General features: G+C 40.9%; 1 protein-coding gene across 6 annotated transcripts in view; it reads right to left on the bottom strand.

Annotated features, from left to right (window-relative positions):
* FEZ2 (fasciculation and elongation protein zeta 2) overlaps window positions 1–19685 on the bottom strand; it is a 38827-nt gene extending 19142 nt beyond the window's left edge. For 2 of the 6 annotated variants that reach the window (XR_011526592.1, XR_011526593.1), the window contains exons 1-5: window positions 19382–19675; window positions 14960–15068; window positions 8495–8611; window positions 6473–6614; window positions 1872–5434 (exon numbers count right to left, since the gene is read on the bottom strand). Coding sequence is in view for 2 of the 6 variants with exons in the window: in XM_070574086.1 (XP_070430187.1) it covers window positions 5166–5434; window positions 6473–6614; window positions 8495–8611; window positions 14960–15068; window positions 19382–19635 (891 nt within the window). In the remaining 4 variants the exon portion in view is untranslated. Of the gene's footprint in view, window positions 1–1871; window positions 5435–6472; window positions 6615–8494; window positions 8612–14959; window positions 15069–19381 lie in introns of all 6 variants that reach the window. The other 4 variants (XR_011526594.1, XR_011526596.1, XM_070574086.1 and 1 more) reach the window with 3 other exon arrangements.
* Between the last annotated feature and the right edge of the window lie 214 nt (window positions 19686–19899).

Below are 19899 nucleotides of genomic sequence, written 5' to 3'. Positions count from 1 at the left end.
AGCCCCAAATTCAAATAGCCGTGTCCGAACAGTCCCCTCAAGGCTTAGAGCTAGCACAAATTAGAATAACTTCAGAACAATCTCATAGTAGCTGTCTAAATAAAAATAAATTTCTCTTACCTTAAAGTCAGCTTTGGTCAAGATTAAACGAAAAACTATTACTGAGGCATTTTTGCATGTAAAAAAGAAACCAAATAGATTGACTCAGTGATAATATGAGCTAAGTGAGCCATAAGGACAGGCGGAGCAATGTATCTGAGAAAGAAAAATATACACAAGCAAGAGCCCTAGCTCCCCGCCATCTTTAAGCACTTATCTCCCCTCCCCCAAAAGCAATAAATTAGAGTAATATAATTCTGTTTACAACAGAGTCACTGATAGCTAATATCACAAAACTTCTCAGAATAAACTCCTTCGGGTTAGACTGAAGCAATTACACATTTTTGCTGGTGTTGAAGGCAACACACTAGAACTCTCCCTTGAAAGTTCAATGTGATTACGGCAAACAGAAAAGACACCATAGACTCCTGTCTTCTCAACCCAAGACTTAGAGTAAGCGACTTTACACAGGACTTTTAATTTGAAAACATTACTGGATTCTAAAGGAGGAAGTTGTCCAGCTTCATCCATATAAGATTACTAAGGTATGATGCTAAGCAGGTAAACACTAATGTCTTAACAACTTCAGACAACTCTGGATGACACAGCCAGCACTGAATTAAAACATAACTGGTGTACTTCAACTTGTTCTTGTACTCGTGTGAACTGCCACTGAAATTCAACGGCCTGTGAATCTATTCGATATCAACAGAAGACCGGCAAAAAATATCCCTGATAATCAACAATAATTCAAATACTACATCTAAATCCTCTCGGATTCTATCTCCTTTATGGTGAAGTTTCAATTCAACAAATATGCATTAAGTGATATGTAAAGAACCAAAAACTGGGTGAGATGCTGGGGAAACAATGTGCACGAGCCTTTGGGAAGGCTGCACTCTTCCAGAGGAAAGAAAAACCAATGGTCACAACAGAGTATGGTACTATGATATCAAAAGTATGTGCACCCTCATAAATAAATACGAAAAACATCTCAAATTTGACATAAAAGGCAACTCACAAAAGCATACAAAGGATCAAGAGACCAAACCACTGTTTGCCTATCAGATCAGTATATATTAAAAAGCTAATAATATCCATTGTTGGTTGGAGGTGTGGGGAAATGGACACTCACTTATGCTGTTAGTGGGTTACATTTCTGTAGAATGATTTGAAAAGATGGTTGTTTAAAACCCTTTAAAACTTCATATTCTTTGACCGAGAAATACCACTGGTTTTGGTAAATGAGTAGTTTCACTAAGCAAAGGAAAAAATATAAGAAATAAATTCAACTTAGGAAAATGGTAACTTTGATTTGATAGGATAAATTTCCAATTCCTACGAGACATTCAGGGAGAATTGTCTAGCAGGCATTTGGACATAAAGTAACTAGCATGTACCCAGGATATATGCTAGTCTTAAAGACATTATTTCATTTAATCCCTCCACAACTCAAAGGGCTATGGACCCAGTGGCAGGAGCAGGATTCTCACACAGCTCATAACCCAAAGGTCTTAATCGATATGCTATTCGGCCTCTATAGGTTTGTCACCTGACAGAAAGATTCAAGGCAGAAATACAGATTTGTAAGTTTATCTTTCTTTCACACATTTACTCAGCATTTATTGCCTACCTAATGTTGGACCTAAGAATACCAGGGAAACAAAGTTACATCCCCTATCCTTAGGGAACAACAGAAACAGACATGAAGACAAAAATTTGCAATATGTATGACAGTACTAATTGAAATAGTTAAGAGGAATAATACTAACCCAAAAGAAGCAGAGAGTAGTCAATTCTGCATTAGAGGAAGAGTCATCGAGGAAGGTTCTAAGAAAGGAAGACAATGCTTGACCATGATTTTGAAGGATGAGTTAAAAAAAAAAAACAAAAAACAAGTAGACAGGGGAAGGAGGAAAGGAGGGCCACTCCAGAACAAGGGAGTGGCATATATGGAAGCAGCAAGGCCCAAAACAGCATAGTCAGTTCAAAGAAATGCATGAGGTCACCACACTGCTTACACCCCGTGCCCTTCAACCATTCCAGTCTCTATCTCCTACCCCACCATTTCTCCAGATGCTAAACACGACAAAGCAGATACAAAGTTTTCTGCTCTCTTGAGTCCCATTTCTGAAAGAGAAGACCTACTCTTCCAACCTCCCCTCCCAACAGAGAATGGGGAAGGGACAGCAGAGCCTGCCTGCCAGTCAGGAGGAGCAGTGACATAGTAACCAGCCTATCAAAAACAGATTCCCAACAGCATCACTATCACCCACCCTCCTCTTTTTTCTTGGTTGCATTTATTACTACCTGAAATTACATTGTCTACTCATTCTTTCCTTTGTTTATTGCCTGTCTCCCTCATTAGCATATAAGGTCCAAGAGGCCACTGGCCTTGTCTGTTTTATTCACCACTATATCTTCAACAGTACCTGGACAGGGAAGACACTGTAAATATCTGCTGAATGAATGAATATTGTGATCTTATCCAACATGTAGCAGATCACTTTTAAAATTAAAACAGATCAAGATAACATTTCACTTTTATAAAATATTTAATATTTTCCTTAATATTTAATAGGATTCTTCAAGCTCTCCCAAAATTTTCTAATGCTCTAAATAGCATCCCTAAGCTCCCCCTTTTTTTTTTCACTGCAGCAAATGTTTGAATCAAAGCATGTCTTTTAACACCTAAAGAGTGTAACTGCTCTATTCCCACACAGGTATTTCATTATAGTATCTCTGGACCAAAGAGAACAAGCTAGCAACTACTGGTAAAATGTTACACCAATTACAAATTGATGTTTTGTTTCAATGAAACATGCTTAAGGAAATATGAAAGGAAGCTATTCCATGCTTAAGGAAGAAGTCCAAGTCCTGCTAACAAAATAAAAATATCTAACGTAGGAAGAAAAATGTGCCTAAGGTTATTAGAAAACAGGTAACACATGATATGTGTAAAAAGGTCATCAATTTTCAGAAATTAGTATCACTGATGATGGCTAACTCATAGAGATCAGGCCTTGCCAAAACTGCCTGTTATATAAAAGGTCTCGGAAGGCAGTATCTTTTGGAATCTGTTTATCCAACTGGCCATTTCACTTTAGGGTTCTTTTGAGCCACCTACCACTATTTTCATAATCACAGGTTTCAAGCTCCTTGTCACAGATGGGATGGTCTTTCTCCAACATTTTAGGCTTAAGAAAGAGAGAGAGAACTGATACCATAAGGTTAGCAATGCCATTATTAGCCTAATTAAAGGTTTTGACACAACAGTAGATCAGAACTCAAGAAGCAGCTTCTCAAGTCCAAATATTGTGAAAAAATTTACTGTTACTATGAATCTATTTCAAGACTAATAAAAGTTCAAGTAAGACCTGAAGGTTGCCTTGTCAAATCCATTTCTCAATATAAATGCCTTGTAAAATTACACAATGAATCTACTCGAACGCTTTCTATATGAGAGTTACCAAAAAGAAGCCTCGAAACCCTTCTAGGGACACATTTATTTTCCACAGCCAAGTCTTAACACCAGTAAATGGAGGATTTCCATGTAATCCCTAAAAGCTGATAGGCAGAAATTACCAACCATGCTATGACTTTTTAACTAAGCATTTTATTCAATCACCTTTGTATAATAGGGCAATTGAAAGGGTACAATCTTTTTAAATATGAGATGCAAAACATTGTCCCTGATATTTCCAAGCAAACTTTGTAGGACTGTATAGTCAAACAAATGTTCTGGGTTTTTGTTGGTTTGTTTTCAAAGTAGTCACTACAAGTGACTAAATAAACACCTGTTTAAGCAATCCTGCCATTTCTCAAAAATATTTTGTACCATATATCTAAGAACTTTTTCAAAGTCAGTTTATAAGCTATGTCCTTTCTATGTACAAATGGATACTATACTAAAAAAAAGTCCACTTGCTGCTAGGTTACAAACACTACACTGAATCAGCTAACTGGTAAGATTCTTCTCGTGGGTATGAGCTGCTCTCCAGTGGCCCAACAAGCCAGAACTGCACTCTCCTTCCCGGATGAAGGGGATCTATTTCTTTGATAAATATTCTTTAGAAAAAATAAATCAAGATTTAATCAAAGACAGAATGTATATTATTGCAAACCATAACAGCAGTTTGTGGTGATTTGTATTACCGTGTTATCAGTATCATGAATTAAAAAGGTAAGTTCCCTTTAGAAACATGGATCTCTTTGCCCAACAGTTGTACTCTAAAAATAAAACCAACGTTTCTTTGCATACAAACAAAATGAAGGCGGCAAAATGCAAGTCTCAACTGATCAAAGAAAAGGGAAATGGCCGTACAATCAATAAGGAAATGCGTCTCATATAATTAGCAGTTAATGTTTATGATGAGTTTCATCAAGTGAAATTAATAGGACCACTTAAGAAAAATGAAAAAGCTGGAATCAAAAAACTGTGTACAGGAGTCAAAGATTCAAATATTCTAAACTTGTTTTCACCAGCTGGTAATATTCTAGTCTGCCAAATAGTAGGCCAGATGGCTGATGTCACGTAACCGCCTCTAACAACTTCACTGATAAATCAGGAAGAAGCAGTTTACAAATCAATCTACGCTTCTAGGCTCAGCACAGTTTGACTACCTCTAAATGCACCCCCTTTTAATTTTTTATTGTACAACTCATAAGAAATAAGCAAAACTAAGAAAATAACATCATTCATAAGCCTACCAGCCAAACATAAATAACCACTATTAACATTTTGATCTATTAAAATGGTCACCTGCTAAAGCTTCTTTTCTTTAAGATAACCTCCTTCTTTATTGCCCCTCATCCTTCTGCTTACTTCCCTCCTAAACATTTCAGGATTGCATTATCTGGATAACCATTACACCCTCACCCAGAAAACACCTCTCTGAAGGAGCTGGGCACAGGGGCACTCTAGGACAGCATCCCTTTTGCGCTCTGGCAGGAAGCACACCACACCTGCCCGCGCAGGCCCTGCCCGCCTGCTGCTGGCCCGGGGCACTGGGATTACCAGGGAAGCCGTTCCCAGTGTGCAACGCCTCCTGCAAACCATCACTTACTGTGCCGGGCATATGACCTCTCTCGTTCTTCCCATTCTGAGAGCCGCCATTCTTGAGTTTCTTTTTCTTTTTGGCTGTTTCTTTGTGCTCTTTCTGTTTGTTTTGCACTTCAATGAGAACAGAAATAAAGCTGTTTTTCACTTCCTTTTCAAACTCCAGTTCATCTCGCAGGGCCAACTGCTGCACCAGCTCCTCAGAGTATTCCTTGATGGCGGTCTCAATTTCTTCCAGTAGTTCATTTAATTCAGATACTGAGAGCCTTTTCACTCCTATGACGAAAACCAAGCATAGCAGATACTAAGACAAAAATGTCTCAAGGGAACACAACTGGGTATTTTATGCCAAAGAGCAAAAATCATATGCTAAGCAATTAAATTGTTCATCATCTTCTCAGAATCCTAAACCTTCTGGTAGGCAGGTCTGAGTAGAGGCAGGTGGACAAAGGTACTTCTCAAATAGCTGAGAAGTATAAAAAAATTGTTTACCTGTCTAACTCAATCCCAAGAATAGTACCTCAGGCAAAACTGAAAAAGCTTGTACAAGGAAAAGAACAAACACAAAGCAGTGGGAGAGTACAGAAACCAGCTGCTGACAAGAAATCACAAGCAACTTAGCAGAGCGCGGGCACACTCCTGAAGAGAAGTCAACTTTAAAGAATTAAACTAAATGCATATTTAATCACATAAACCCCAATGTGTGAATTTTACTGAAGATCGGGAAGATGAAAGGGAAGAATATTCCCTGAAACTCCATTTCAGTTTTTACTCAGCACTTCCCCTTACGTGAGAGACAGGACATTTTTGATGTCTAACCCCCAGTGCCTCAGAATGTGACTATATTTGGAGACGGTCTTTACAGAGATAATTAAGTTAAAATGAGGTCATTAAGGTGTGCCCTAATCCAATGTGACTGATGACCTTATAGAAGATCAGGACACAGATACACACAGAAGAAAGTCCGCGTGAGGACAGAGAGAAGACGGCCGTCTGCAAGCCAAGAAGAAAGGCCTCAGAAGAAGTCAAATTTGCTGACACCTTGATCTTGGACTTCCAGACTCCAGAACTGTGAGCAAACAAATTTCAGCTGTTTAAGCCCCCCAGCCTGGGCACTTTGCTACAGCAACCCAAGCTGACTAATACAGGATTCAAAGGGGAATATGGCACAGTCCCCCAGCAACAATAAAACGTGCGCTTAGTATTATCAGAGGGCCAGGGAAGGATACGTAGCAAAGATTTCTGGGGATGGTCACTATATGTTTGAGATATACAAAAAGCACAAAGAGCACTGATTTAAGTAGGGTTTCTTACTCTCTTCATAACTGCTTGTACTAGACCTCTTAAGAGTTTGAATTTCCTGGGAAAGCATCGAGAGCCGATCTGACTGTGTGGGCGTTTCATCATCTTCTGGGTCCGGTGATTCCTGCATCATTTCTTCGATTTCTTCAATAACCTTCCAAAATATACACACCACTGTTAATCAAACATACACAGGAAACATGATCCCACTGAAGCACAGCGCTCACCTGAAGCAACAAAAGTAGAAGGACACTCAAGTTTCCATTAACCAACAGTGTGCAGGAATCGGTGTTTGAATAATCAAAATTTTGATTGTAAGAGTGAACATGGTTTATCCAGAAAAATTTACAATATACCAAACACAAAACAAAATAGAATATGATTTAATATGTCCATCATGATTCAGGAGGCCCTATCGGATCTTGCAATGTCTGAGAAATGGTGCTACAAACACATGTTTAATTGACTTTAGACATGCAAGTACCAGATCATAGTTACAGTTAAAAGAAAGCAAATGACAGAAAATTGACCATATACCACATGCAAGTGCTCAGTTTAAAGCCATTTAATCAAAATGACATAAAATTTATAAAATACAACAGTATAAAAAAACTTAAAGAGAAAGTAAGAAATTACCTCTATGGCAGCAATATTTTCCTTTAACAGCAGAAAAAGAATTTCATATATTAATTCAACAAAAGAAAAAAGGATATTTAAAAATTACTTAAAATGTAGAAGCTTAAAAGAGAAAAAAAAAAGCTGCACAAAAGCAGGAAAGTTTCAGAAACATATTTGCCTTTTAAACAACGATCTACTGTCATATGCAATGTTGCTCAAATCTTACAACAGTGTCTTGTCCTGTTACAGATTCCAAAAGTTGAGAAGTAGATAGAACTCAGCAAAAATTTTAAAGAAAGCCAGAAAAATTACTCAACGGTTAGAAAAAACAGACCTAAGAGTTTTTTTAAAAAACTATCAGAAAAAATACAATAACAAGAATCAGCAAGCTTAACATATAACACTTATATGGAGGAAAAATAAAAATAAACCTGAACGAGATGGGGATTATGTTAATTAGTACAATTTTCCAAAATAGGCATTGTAAAATGAGACACTGAAGAAGGCTACAGAATCCATTTCTCTAAGTCTTAAAAACAGAGACAGCTTATGGTTTTCAGGCAGATTGCTGGGGAGACAATGATTTCTTGGGGTCACGTCTTTTTATCTTCAAGCCCTCTAACCTACTATCTTGCTTTTTAAGCACCGCTCTTTCCGTGCCTACAAGAATCCAACCACAAACATGACTAAGGAGCATCAAAATGCCACATTTTTAATGTACTCCTCCTGACCTTGCCATAATATATCTCTTTACTGGCCTTGTCCTTCCAGCCTAAAAATATAGTGTGATAGAATTCACGGTCTGAGTAGCCACAGAACATTTTATTTCAGGAAGAAGTTCTTGCATCACATTTTGACAATACAACAGAAGTGGGAAGAGTATTCAGAAAATGAGAAAGCTGATTCAACTGGTTTTAAGTGAATACAGGGTTGGCATTATTAGAGCATTCCATAGGAATAATGCTCACTTCTTTCTAGGGTACACAATATGTGGTTCTAATAAGTGCTACTGACTTTTACATAGGCTTCAGAGAAACCAGATAATTTCTGCACAGATACATTATAGTTTGCACATGGCTGGCTAAATCCAAAGAAAGAAAAAAAAACCACAATATTTTTTCGGATTTCAGAGTAAGCAATAACCCTCCCTTAGTAACTTGCTGTCCTGTTTTAACAATGCTTATTTTGGAAAACTACCTATATTGGAAAATCTTCCCAACTACCATAATCCCATCTGCTTCAGATTACAAATGCTTTCTTCTTTTCTCAGTGGAGGAGTAACTATTAGCTTATATAACCAGAAAATACAGGAAAAGTCAGTAAATTTCAATAACCCATCACTTATTGCCAAAATAGGAAATCATTTTTCAGCTCGAGGTTCCCCTTTCCTTTCGTTGCTGAATTTCTCTGTCATACCTGATCCGCAGTGAAGAGGGGCTCATCATCCACGCAGGAGACGATGATGGAATGCATATCCAGCTGTTCCCTCAGCTCCTCATCGTCTGATGTATCAAACAGCAAACTGTCACTTATCTAAAAACAAAAATACCCGCTGTTAAAAGCAGGACATTCTGATCAAAACAACGTTGAAGTGTCCAGGTAAAGAAGACTGCAGAGGTAAAGAAGTCATCTGCCGAGAATTTCCCTCCAAAGGGAGAAATCATCACAACTGCCCTGTTCTAGGCAGCGTGTGAAGTGCTTTACATATTCATCTCAAACAAAAATGAGAGGAAGAATAAATATGAACTTGCTGAGGTGCTGCAGGCAGCACCTATTGCCCGATACAGATACACACTTAGCTGCTGTTTCTATGGGGAAAGAGCGCTGTAAAAGCTGACTGATAAATATTAAAATATATGGCATTTGCTCAAAGCGGTAGGGAATTTTAGCAAATAGAGAGCGGAGATGGGCAGAGTTGGCAGCAAATATTATTTAGTTAACAATCTAATAGTAAGATTGGCATATGTTAAAATTCCAGAGAAAACATAAAAGTTAGTTACTTGCAAACTAACTTCTAACATTCAGAGTGAAAGTAATGAACTCCCTGGCACACAGGAAACGTCCATGACAGTCACACATAGCCCTTCCAGTTGAACATCTCTTCTTCTGAAAAGAGAAGATCTCTGGGTTCCAAACACATCTTTAAACCTAACTGTGCTGGAGATTTCCCATTTGCCTCACCTCCATTTTTCCCCCCTGCTCTGTGCCCCAGGAGGCTGACCTCTGTGGACTACATCAAAGGATGCCTTTGACTCCTGGCTTCCAGCTGGGTTAAACACCACTGGTAGGGACTAGCAGGAGACTGGAAGGTGGGAGGATGAGGACCGGGCACTTATTCTGCTGTCTCCTCCCTGCCAGCCCGCCAAAGGCTACAGCTCCTGCCAAGAAGACCTCTCCCCGACAGCTACTCTCTCCTGGTTCTGCTAACTTCTCCCTCTCCTTACCTCTTCATGCCCAGGGGTGCGAGTACGGCTTGCTGTTGCCAGCCCTGGGGTATCACACCATGCCTCGCTGGGTGTCCTTTAACCCTGCCCACATCCATAGACACAGTCCCTTTAATAATGACTTAGAGTTAGGGACTAGTACTAATTATAAAAGCCTTATCTAGAAAACTCAGCAGATTAAAATGGACAAGTGATCATCAATCTATCATCCATCTAATGTGACATGACACGTTCATGTGACATGTTCAGATGATGAACAGAACTGAAATTAGAACACTGCTCTTCAGGAAGGAGGGGCACACAGTGAGTTCCCAAAGAACAAATGGGCAAAAAGGAAGCAGGTAAAAGCAACTGTGTACTTCTATTAGACAGAATATAATTTAAAAAATAATATTTCACCTGGGAAAATTATTCTATCAATGCAGAGGATATATATAAAACTGAGGATACACTTGAGTATTGTAGGTCCCTATTGCCAACCTAGCTCCTCATACAGGAACATCCGAAGTTTAATGGTGAACACAGCCCACAGAATGAAAACCTGCAGGGGAGAAGTGCGGAGGAACCACTGGCGTGTTCCCTTTCCTCACATTAGGCTGGGAGAGCAGCCACATCAGCACTCTAGGGTCTACCTGCTACCACATAATGCAACTCCATGTTGCGCCACAGGAATGACACAGCTCCTCATGCTAGTTCTCACTGCACCATTAGCCTAGGAAAGGCCTGGCCGTGGCCTTCAGCATGGCATCATGAAATTCCAGAAGACTGAGAAAAAAAGAACCTAAAAGCTTCCAGAGAGAAAAAACCATCACATTAAAAGGATCAGGAATCAAAATGTCATCTGAACCCTCTCAGAGATCAACAATAGAAGCTAGAAAACAATCACTGTAATTTTCGTGTTTCGATAAATTCCACCATAGAATCCTACATCCAGCTAAACTCACAATTAGAGGGAAGCTTAGAATAAAGACATTTTCAGACATTCAAGTTCTCCAAGTATTTACCTCTCATGCACCCTTTCTCAGAAAGCTACTGTAGAATATGCTCCATTAAAACCAGGAGGAAAACCAAAAAGGAAGTAGATGTGCGATCTAACACAAAAAAGAGGGGAAGGGAATTGTTGTAATGACAGTAAAGTGAAGATCCCAGAATGATGGCTGTCAGGCTAAACTAGAGTAACCAGTTCAGACTAGAATTGTTACTGACTGCAGAGGAAATCAAGAAAAGCATGAGAGAGACTAAGAGATTATCTAGTGTATTTCACTTACTAAAATGAGTTTTATAGCTCTACTGAGGCTGAATCAGTGAGTTAATGATAACCTAAATAAACCACAAAGAAACGGTTATTATTGCCCTAAGAAAAAACAAAAAATTACATGAGGAAGTTTAATCATAATGTACTAAAACGGGTCAACTGTGAACATTTGGTCAATATAAATGATGAAGCTTAATCAAATATTTTGACATAATTATATTGAGAAGATGGGGAAAGGAAAGTTTCTTGAGGGTTAGTGTTGGGAGTTGGAGGGAGCGCTATGAGAGAGCTAAACCCCCATCCTCGGGGTAGAAAGCAAATGGATAAAGTCTAACATTAAAAAAATAAAATCAAGGGGCTGGCCCCGTGGCCGAGTGATTAAGTTCGCGCGCTCCGCTGCAGGCGGCCCAGTGTTTCGTTTGTTCGAATCCTGGGCGCGGACATGGCACTGCTCATCAGACCACGCTGAGGCAGAGTCCCACATGCCATAACTAGAAGGACCCACAACGAAATATACAACTATGTACCGGGGGGCTTTGGGGAGAAAAAGGAGAAAAACAAAATCTTAAAAAAAAATAAATAATAAAATAAAATAAAATCAAGTAAAATGATATGAGCATGTCATTTGTTAGAAGAAACAGTTGAAGTACTCGAAAGTGGCTGCCTCTGATAAGTGGAAATCAAGGATGGGGTAAGTAGGGCAGAGGCTGCTTTTTCACGTGAAGTCCTATAGTTCTAGTCTACTTTTTAAACTATGACAGTTATCCTTTTAATAAGAAAGGAGAAAGGTCAACACATTAGGCTGTTGATAAGAGAGGATGTTGACTTCAAGATTGAGTGGAGATGCAAAGTGCCACAATATGATCCTAAGGGGGTATGGACGATGTGGAGTAACCAAACAATTACCTTCACTGATCTTTAAATTTCAACACCCCCAGAAACACTGCTCTATGTTGTAACTTGAGGACCATACTTTTATTTTTTCTCTTATAAACAAGCAAAAGTTTTAATTGTAAAATTACTCCTAAGGAAGACGTTATTATCTTCCTCCTGTTTCTACTCTTGAAGATATGAATGTGCATAAACTAAGTCCCTGTCCTTCAAGAAACGCTCATGGTGGGTGGATGAAGATGGCACCCGAGATGTTCCTAAGGTAAAACGATTTAGAAGCATTCTACCAAATAAGGATGATCAAGAATGGCACTGGATTTAGAATAGGTTTACAGCTATTAACAAACGTGAGTGATACCACTAAACCATTAGAACAAATTTCCATAACAACAGAACTAATGATCCCAGATCATCTTTCCAGGGAAACAGCCAAGCCCATTCCCCACAGAGATGGCATATGCTAAGGGGTGGAATCTCTTTCGGCCTTTGAAAACTAACCTTGGCTGTCATGGGTATAATTATTCATTCTCCCATTCGGCATCAATGTGCCTCCTTGTTGCCAAGCATTCCCATCACTCCTTCCTGTGCCAGGGTTAGATATGGAGCTCGCGGTGTTGTTGCCCTGTATGAAACTGAAGCTGCCTCAAATGGAAAAAATGTACCTACGCAAGAATTTGGAATGTACAAGTTGTCTCACTCTAGAAAAGCCTCATCAAATTTAGAACTACGCCATTTTAAACATCAGTGAAAGAAAAATTAAGAACTGAAATCTAGCAAACTGTGGTTTTCCTGAATGTTTAGCAAAAGAAATTTCTTCTCCCTTTACCAAGAAAAAAATTTCCTATAGACCTTAGTTTACAATTGGGATAATCTAAAGAATGCTTCCAAAAGGTAAATTTTGCACAGTTCAGTTATAGGAATAGAGCACACAGCTGGCAATGATAAATAAAATAATTTTCCCAGGTAAAAGAAAATGTAATTACATGCTATCTAATAGAGTAACATGGCTGCTTCTTACAGACTTCCGTGTTGCCCTTTTGTTCTGCAGGTGCAACTCCTGCCTGAGGAACAGAGTTCTAATTTCCGCTGTATTCATCACCAGGGTCGTCACGTCAAGAGACAGATGACAGATGGATGATCACCTGTCCACTTTAACCTGCTGAGTTTTCCAAGTTGGGTTTTACAATGAGTAGTAGGACTAAACTCCCAGCCATTACTAGTCACTGCCCTTGGCTATACCATTACTCTGGAATTGAAAATACAAGATAGTATACGTTTAATTCAATGAAACTGGATGAGAGTGTCCCGATTGTGCTGCCAATGTACTTCCCTTTCGAACTATGAAAGGATCTCTTCTGTGCTATTTTTTAATATGTCAAACAAAAAATTACTCATTGACTGGCTATTGTGGATTCAGCACTATGATAAATAATACAGAAAATACTTCTTTAAAAAAAGAATTGTTCATCATGGTCTCTGATCTTATAGTCTCACTGGCGAGATCATTCATTCATTCATTCAACGAACACTTGTCTTAGTACTCAGTATGTACCAGGCAGAGTGGTAGTTACTAAAATGACAAATATAGAGATACCTACCAGGAAGTCACAATCTGATGACAGACCCAGAAACATATGATTAATAAGAGAACACAATAGTGATTGAGACATGGACACAGCGCTGTGGGGACTAGCACCTAGCAGACAATGGGGCTACATTCTGTGGGACAGACAAGTCCTTTAAGATTTTCACACCAAGAGTGTAACCGATTCCCACAGAGAGGAGTGTGTTTTCCTTCCGTGCAGGGATTTAGGCCATGGCTAAATGACCATCTGTCAGAGATGCTGTAGATGGCGATTCCTCCCAAGTGAGAGGTCGGATTAAGTGTCCTTTAAAGTCCCTTCCAACTCTAAAATTGCATAATTCCATGAGATCAGCAAAGGCTAAAACGGTAATAGGAAGCTTCAGGGAGGAAGGGAAACTTGAACTAAGCCCAAAATGATAGCTAAGATCTAAATAAACAGAAGACAGGACGTATGATATCTTGTTTTACTCCTTTTCACTAAATGTATGTGAGGTAGTCTGCAGAACAGCTTAACAGGGTTAATTGGAACAAACAGTAAGAATTCTATACCTAGTAGAACACTGGGAAATACAGTCAGAATTCTGTATTTTATTAGCATATAACAGGCAGCAGGCTTTTCTGAATCACATATTTAAGAAAACTATTTTCACAAAACATTAACAATACTATTTAAAACACTGAGAACCCAGGGCCAGACCCGTGGCCTAGTGGTTAAGTTTTGCAAACTCCGCTTCAGTGGCCTGGGTTCAGTTCCAGGGCATAGAACTATTACTTGTCAGCAGACATGCTGTGGGGGCAACCCAATACAAAATAGAGGAAGACTGGCACAGATGCTAGCTCAGTGCGAATCTTCCTCAGGAAAAAGAAAAAAAAGAAAGGAAAATTTAAATTAAAAAGAAAAATACTGAGAGCCCTACTGCATTAGACTCTCAATAATTACACAAATACACTTAGTGAAATAGAGAGCATGCCAAAAGATCTGGCATCAGTTTACATTGTTATTTGATAAGGAACTTAAATAGTCAGGCCCTGAAACTTACATAATTTGGCTACGTTTCTCATCAGCTTTAAATAAACGTGACACTGTGATTTTCCACTTAAAGCAATTCTTCCCTTTTCTGTCCCCCTTGCTGTCCTATCACCTGTGCTCACACTTCTTACTCAAGCCATCTTCACTTGACAATACCAAGGCAGCCACAGCAGCCTCAAACAGCGAGCCAAGAACACATTAAGAAGCCAAGAACTGAAATGTCGTTTAAAGGTTCCCCAATATTCACAGGAATACATGGTCTTTGGAAAACATGTCATAACCAGCAGTCAGTGAACTCATCAGAAAGTTAACTCTATGTTGATATTCCAGTACCCTCAATGTATTAAATCAAAGGCTAAGATGCTCACTGAGTGTTCTCAGCATATCAAAACTGTGTTATTGAAGCTGGAAAAAGTGCTGATCATTGGTGTTCGTACATAGGTGATGGAAATTTAGCGAAACATACAAAAGCAACTGTGCGCTGCGGAGGAACTGGAGGAAAGTGCTAGTAAGTTGTCAGCAGCAGAGCCAAGACAGCAACACAGGGCCGCTGCAACTGCTATACGCGTGGAAACTGGAGGCAACTCAATGCATTTGTGTTAAACAGAAATGCTACTTTCTAGTTTCATTATCAGAATCAGTTAGTCAGAAACTATTGGTTCGATTCCTAACTTACCCCTTTTTCTGAGAGGTTCAGAGTAAGCAAATGCAGGGTTCTGGTATGTGAAGACTTCCAGTCTACAGGCATTACATTTCCATAATTATCTGTCAGGGCATTCCAAATCCTTCAAAAGAAGAGAAGTACAATCAATGCAAGGGAACATTCTATACATCTTTTATTAAACAAATTTCCAGTACTAGAGGGAAAAAAGAAAGAACAAAAGAAAATCAAAGCAAAAAAATAAAACGCCCATTGTTTCTCAGAAAAACGTCAACAAAGTAGAGCCTCCCTAATAAGACTAAATGAAAATCATATAATCGGGCTGACAAGACGTCCTGAGGGAAGACGAAGTGAAATAGAAAACTCTCCCAAAGTCAACAGCTAACACTTCTACTGTACTACGTGCCAGGCACTGTTGTAAGCAATTTACATATCTTAACTTATTTAATCCTCAAAAAACAATGTTATGGAGAACCGTTATTATTCCCATTTTACAGATGAGCAAACTAAAGCACAGGGAGCTTAAGTAATGTTTCCAGAGCCACACAGCTAGTAAATGCCCCGTGCCTGACACTCATTTTTCTTCTACAACTTCCAAACATACGGACCATCTCAGGCAGTGAATAGTGTCTCTCTAACCGAAAGTTTGTTACTCTTTCAGGAGAAAGGATTCAGGCCCAATGTGAGACCAGAGTTTGCTATCTAATTTGTAATACAGTAGGCTAAGGACTAAAATAAAATGAAAAGGGAAAGAAAGGGAGTTCACAATAAAATGCACACAGGTTATATCCAATGCGGTTACCCCACCTTAGCACCAAACAGCATTTTGGGGAAGCAATAGGACACGACTAAAATTCAGGGAACACAGACCCTCATCTCCATTCTTCCTCAAACAATGAGTCTTTGGCCATGTCCTTTAACCTCTCTAGGGATTAGCTGCCATTCTATAAAATGAGAGGCTTGGACAAGAATAACAGACATTCCTTCCAGCTCTATTACTCTAAGCATTAATTCAAACGAGCTGTATTGGGGAGAGTCCCAAACCACACCAGATAAGGACAGCAAACTCCAATTCCATGACCAAAATTCGGGGTTTGGTACCAAGTAATAATCAGCATAAAAAAACATGGTATTATGTGGAAAAAAAGAGTTCAGAAATAAAAAAGAGATGAAATTTAACTGGAGTAAGTAAAGTTAAACACTATACATATAAGCTACTTAGTGCCCAGAGATACATACGTAGATATCATAAAGGAAAAAACTCTAAAACTTATAACAGGTATCTAAGTAAATAAACTATTAAATAACTGGGTGAGTTTTTTTCCAAGAGTGTAAGCCACTAGTATACAAAAACAAGACTGCTAGGGGCACAAAAATAAGAATGCAAGCTTAAAAATAGAGAAGTAACACACTAGATTTAATGAATAGGGATTTGGTGCTAAAGAGAAGCAATGTGACAACTGCCAAAAACAGAAAATCCCAAAATGATGCTTGGCTTTGGAACGCACATCAGCCTCAATGAAAACGTGAACCCAAAAGCTCTAGACAACTGGCTCGTTTACCCAGCAAATCTCCCAAACGCATGGTTCAGTCCTATTCTCCTCTCTGCTGGAATCATAATCTCCCTGCTGCCAACGTGCTTGAATTGGAGGCAAAAGCTCGGGACTGCTAAAAGTGCTGGGTTTCTGGCCCACAGCTTCCTGGACGAAAGACTTTGCAACACTGAGCCACTGACGATACACCTAACCCTGGTCAGCAACTCCGACAGGATATTCTAGGACATGAAGACCGTCCAGAGTTTTGGGGTTTATTTTGTCTGCTTGTCTGTTCCTTCTTAAATGAGGCTGTGATAAAAGGACAAGTGGAGGGGAATACTTCACCTAGAAGAAGCGACTGTGGGTGAATTTGATCTTCCAAGAAAGTGAAGGACAATTAACAGTACTCTGTCTCCACCAAAGTCAGAACAATTGTAGGTGGAAGGACAGAGGGCTGCCTTAAGTGAGAGATTTCTAGAATTCTCCAGTCAAGACAGGAATTACCTTCATCCTTATCTTAATAAAGCATTATAACCAGTCATAAAAAACAACCGGCAAGCAGCTCTGTTCCAAGGAGGTCAAAGTCCCACTGACATTGAATGCTGCACCAGACCCTTCCAAAGAAAACCTTAGCAGAAAATACAATCCATATTTAACCAAAACTAAACCTGGGGCTCAGAGAAGTCAAACAAAGTACCCTAAGGCAAGACACTATCTCTGTAAGAGAATTCTCAGTTCTCTCTTGCAAAAGGAGCAGGGATAGACTCAAGCAATGGAGAGCAGATTTACAGGGGACAATGAGAGTGGTGACCAGCCCCAGGCCCTGAAAAGAGAGAAAGAGATTTATCATGCATTCTCAAATCAAGCAACATGTATTACCACCAACAAAGAATCTATTAAAAACCATTATCAAGAGTAACAAAATATTCTTTTTTAAGTTTTACATCAACCTAAGCTTTAAGCAAATGCTAAAAATAGACTACTTTCCAGACAGAAAAAAAAACAGGGAATCTTAACTATATGTGTACAAACCACTAATTTGTTATGAGAAGTGACTCGGTAAACCCAAATACACAATTTTAAAATCCAGAATAAGTCCTGAGTCCCAGTGATTCAGAGCATATAAGTCTACATATATAAACGATCTTCTCTTTGGGAACAGACTTTCAAAAGGGGCATCTTTTGCCATTGACTGCATGCATATCTGTGTGCATAAAAACCAACCATAAACTCTTCCCTCTATACCTGGGCAGCACACTGTACAGAGGCACCAATGAAAAGATACGGTCTCCAAGCTAGCTGGGCCCTCACCACTGCTCAGCCATTCCCAACTCCCTCTTCTCAAGCTTCCTACCTTATTCTGATAAATCTCCTGATTCGCAGAGGAAAAGAGACCATCAGGCTGGAAGCCCCCTCTCAATGCCCATGGATCCACTCAAGAACTCTTCCCTAATCTCTAATCTCTCCCATCCCTACCCATGTCCTTAGTGTTTACTCCATTAATTTCACCCTCAGCCTCTCCAGGGCTTCGTCTCCTGTTACACCACATGCTCAGCTTCCCTCACTCTCACCATTCCTTTTACCGTGTTTTGAGATAAAACGTGGTACATAATTACAACCCTTATTTAACCAAACTACAGTTGGGGTTCAGGGTGGTTAAATAAAGTGCCCCAAGGAACTCTGCCCCTCTCTCCCCCAAGCTCTTATCCATCCCTGTGCATCTCCTATGATTGTACTTAGACGACGCCGTAGAAGACAGTCAGGGAACTGGTTTCAGGACCACTGAGGATACCAAAATCAGCAGATGCTCAAGTCCCTCAGATAAAATGGTCTGATATTTGCATATAACCTACTCACATTCTCCTATATACTTTAAATCATCTCTAGATTACTTAAAATACCTAATACAATGTAAATGCTATGTAAATAGTTGTTACAGTGTATTGTTTAGGGAATCATGACAAGAAAAAAATGTCTGTACATGTTCAGTGCAGGCACAGTACCACCTTAGGCCTTCCCTTGATTTGAATCCCCGATACGGAACCCCCGAATATGGAGGGCCAACTGTAATTACGTGTTTAGGCATAACCAGAGCCTTTCCTTTTTGCCTCTGTGGGGGCCTGCACTCTACCTGGGCTCTCAGATGGACCCAACAAATTCTTGTGGCATAAATGCTGCTTCAACGTTGATACCTTTGCACGTGCTATATTCTCGAGCTAGAATGCTACAACTTGCTTCACCTGCCAAGGAAACTCCCACTCATCCATCAGCATCCAGTTTTCACATTTCTTTCTGTAAGAAGTCTTTCCTGACTCTCCCACACAGCCCTTTTAAATCTCCTATATTTTGCCCGTATATCCATTAGAGTCACCTGTCACACTCATACAAATATCTGTTTACAAATGTAGCTCCCATCCTAGGTTGCGCCCCACTTGAAAGGGACAATGTCCCATCATCTTGGTATTTCTGGTGCGAAGGAGCCTCTGGCACTTAACGGGCGCTTAATAAATGCCAGGTCAATGAATGAATGGCTACACACGTGCCCGAAGAGGTACTGTCTCTACCGGCTTTGTACAAGGAAATTCTCCTCTACACCAAACATGGCTTGGTTTCTAGGGAGCAGGAGTGAACTGCCAGAGGTTTAACGAGACGGGGGGAGGGGGCGGGGGGGGCGGGGAGCCGGGATTTAAATCGCCCAGCGCGCGGAGGCCGAAAGCCCGGGGGAGCGGTGGGGCCGCGGAGAGGGGCGGGCTCCCCGCTCGCTGGAGGCGGAAGGAGGGCGCGGGGAGGAGCCAGCGGCCGGAGTCCCGCCGAGACTGCGGACCGAGGGCCGGCCGGCGGGGCGAGGGCAGGACGAGGGCAGGGGAGGCTCCCGCCCGCTCCCGGCCGGGCCCGCACTCACTCGTCCCCCTGCAGGAGGCTGCACTCGGTGATGGGCCGCACGGCCGCCCTTGGGGGCTCGGCGCCCGGCCCCGAGGGGCGGAAACACAGGCTCAGCTTCTCCTCCAAGCTGCAGGCCAGCGCCGGGAAGCCGTCGCCTCCCCCGCCCGGCCCTGCCCCGGCCTCGGGGCTCGCGTTACAGTTCTCCTGGTCCTGGAGGCTCCGGGCCGGCTCCTGGAACTCATAGAAATCCTGCCAGTCCCCGTCCGCCGCCATCGCCGCCCTGTGCTGTCGCGCGCCCCGCCCAGGCCGGCCCCGCCCCGCCGGAGGCCCCGCCCCCTGCGCCCCGCCCCGCCCACGCCGGCCCCGCCCCTCCCTCGGGCGCCCGCGCTGACCCGTCCTGAGCCGCGCAGCGTGGGGGTCTTCTCTGTGCCCGAGTCTTCTCGGAGTTGACCGCGGGTCTCCCTAGAAAGCAAAACCTAAACTGCATTGAGTCACTTTGTCTATTTTCTGTCATTCAGAAATAGCTTCCTTCAGCTT

Source organism: Equus przewalskii, chromosome 14 (assembly GCF_037783145.1).
Source record: "Equus przewalskii isolate Varuska chromosome 14, EquPr2, whole genome shotgun sequence".
In the NCBI taxonomy this organism is placed as follows: Eukaryota; Metazoa; Chordata; class Mammalia; order Perissodactyla; family Equidae; genus Equus; species Equus przewalskii.
The sequence above is the reverse complement of the archived record's forward strand: the minus strand, read 5'-3'. Positions and strand labels throughout refer to the sequence as shown.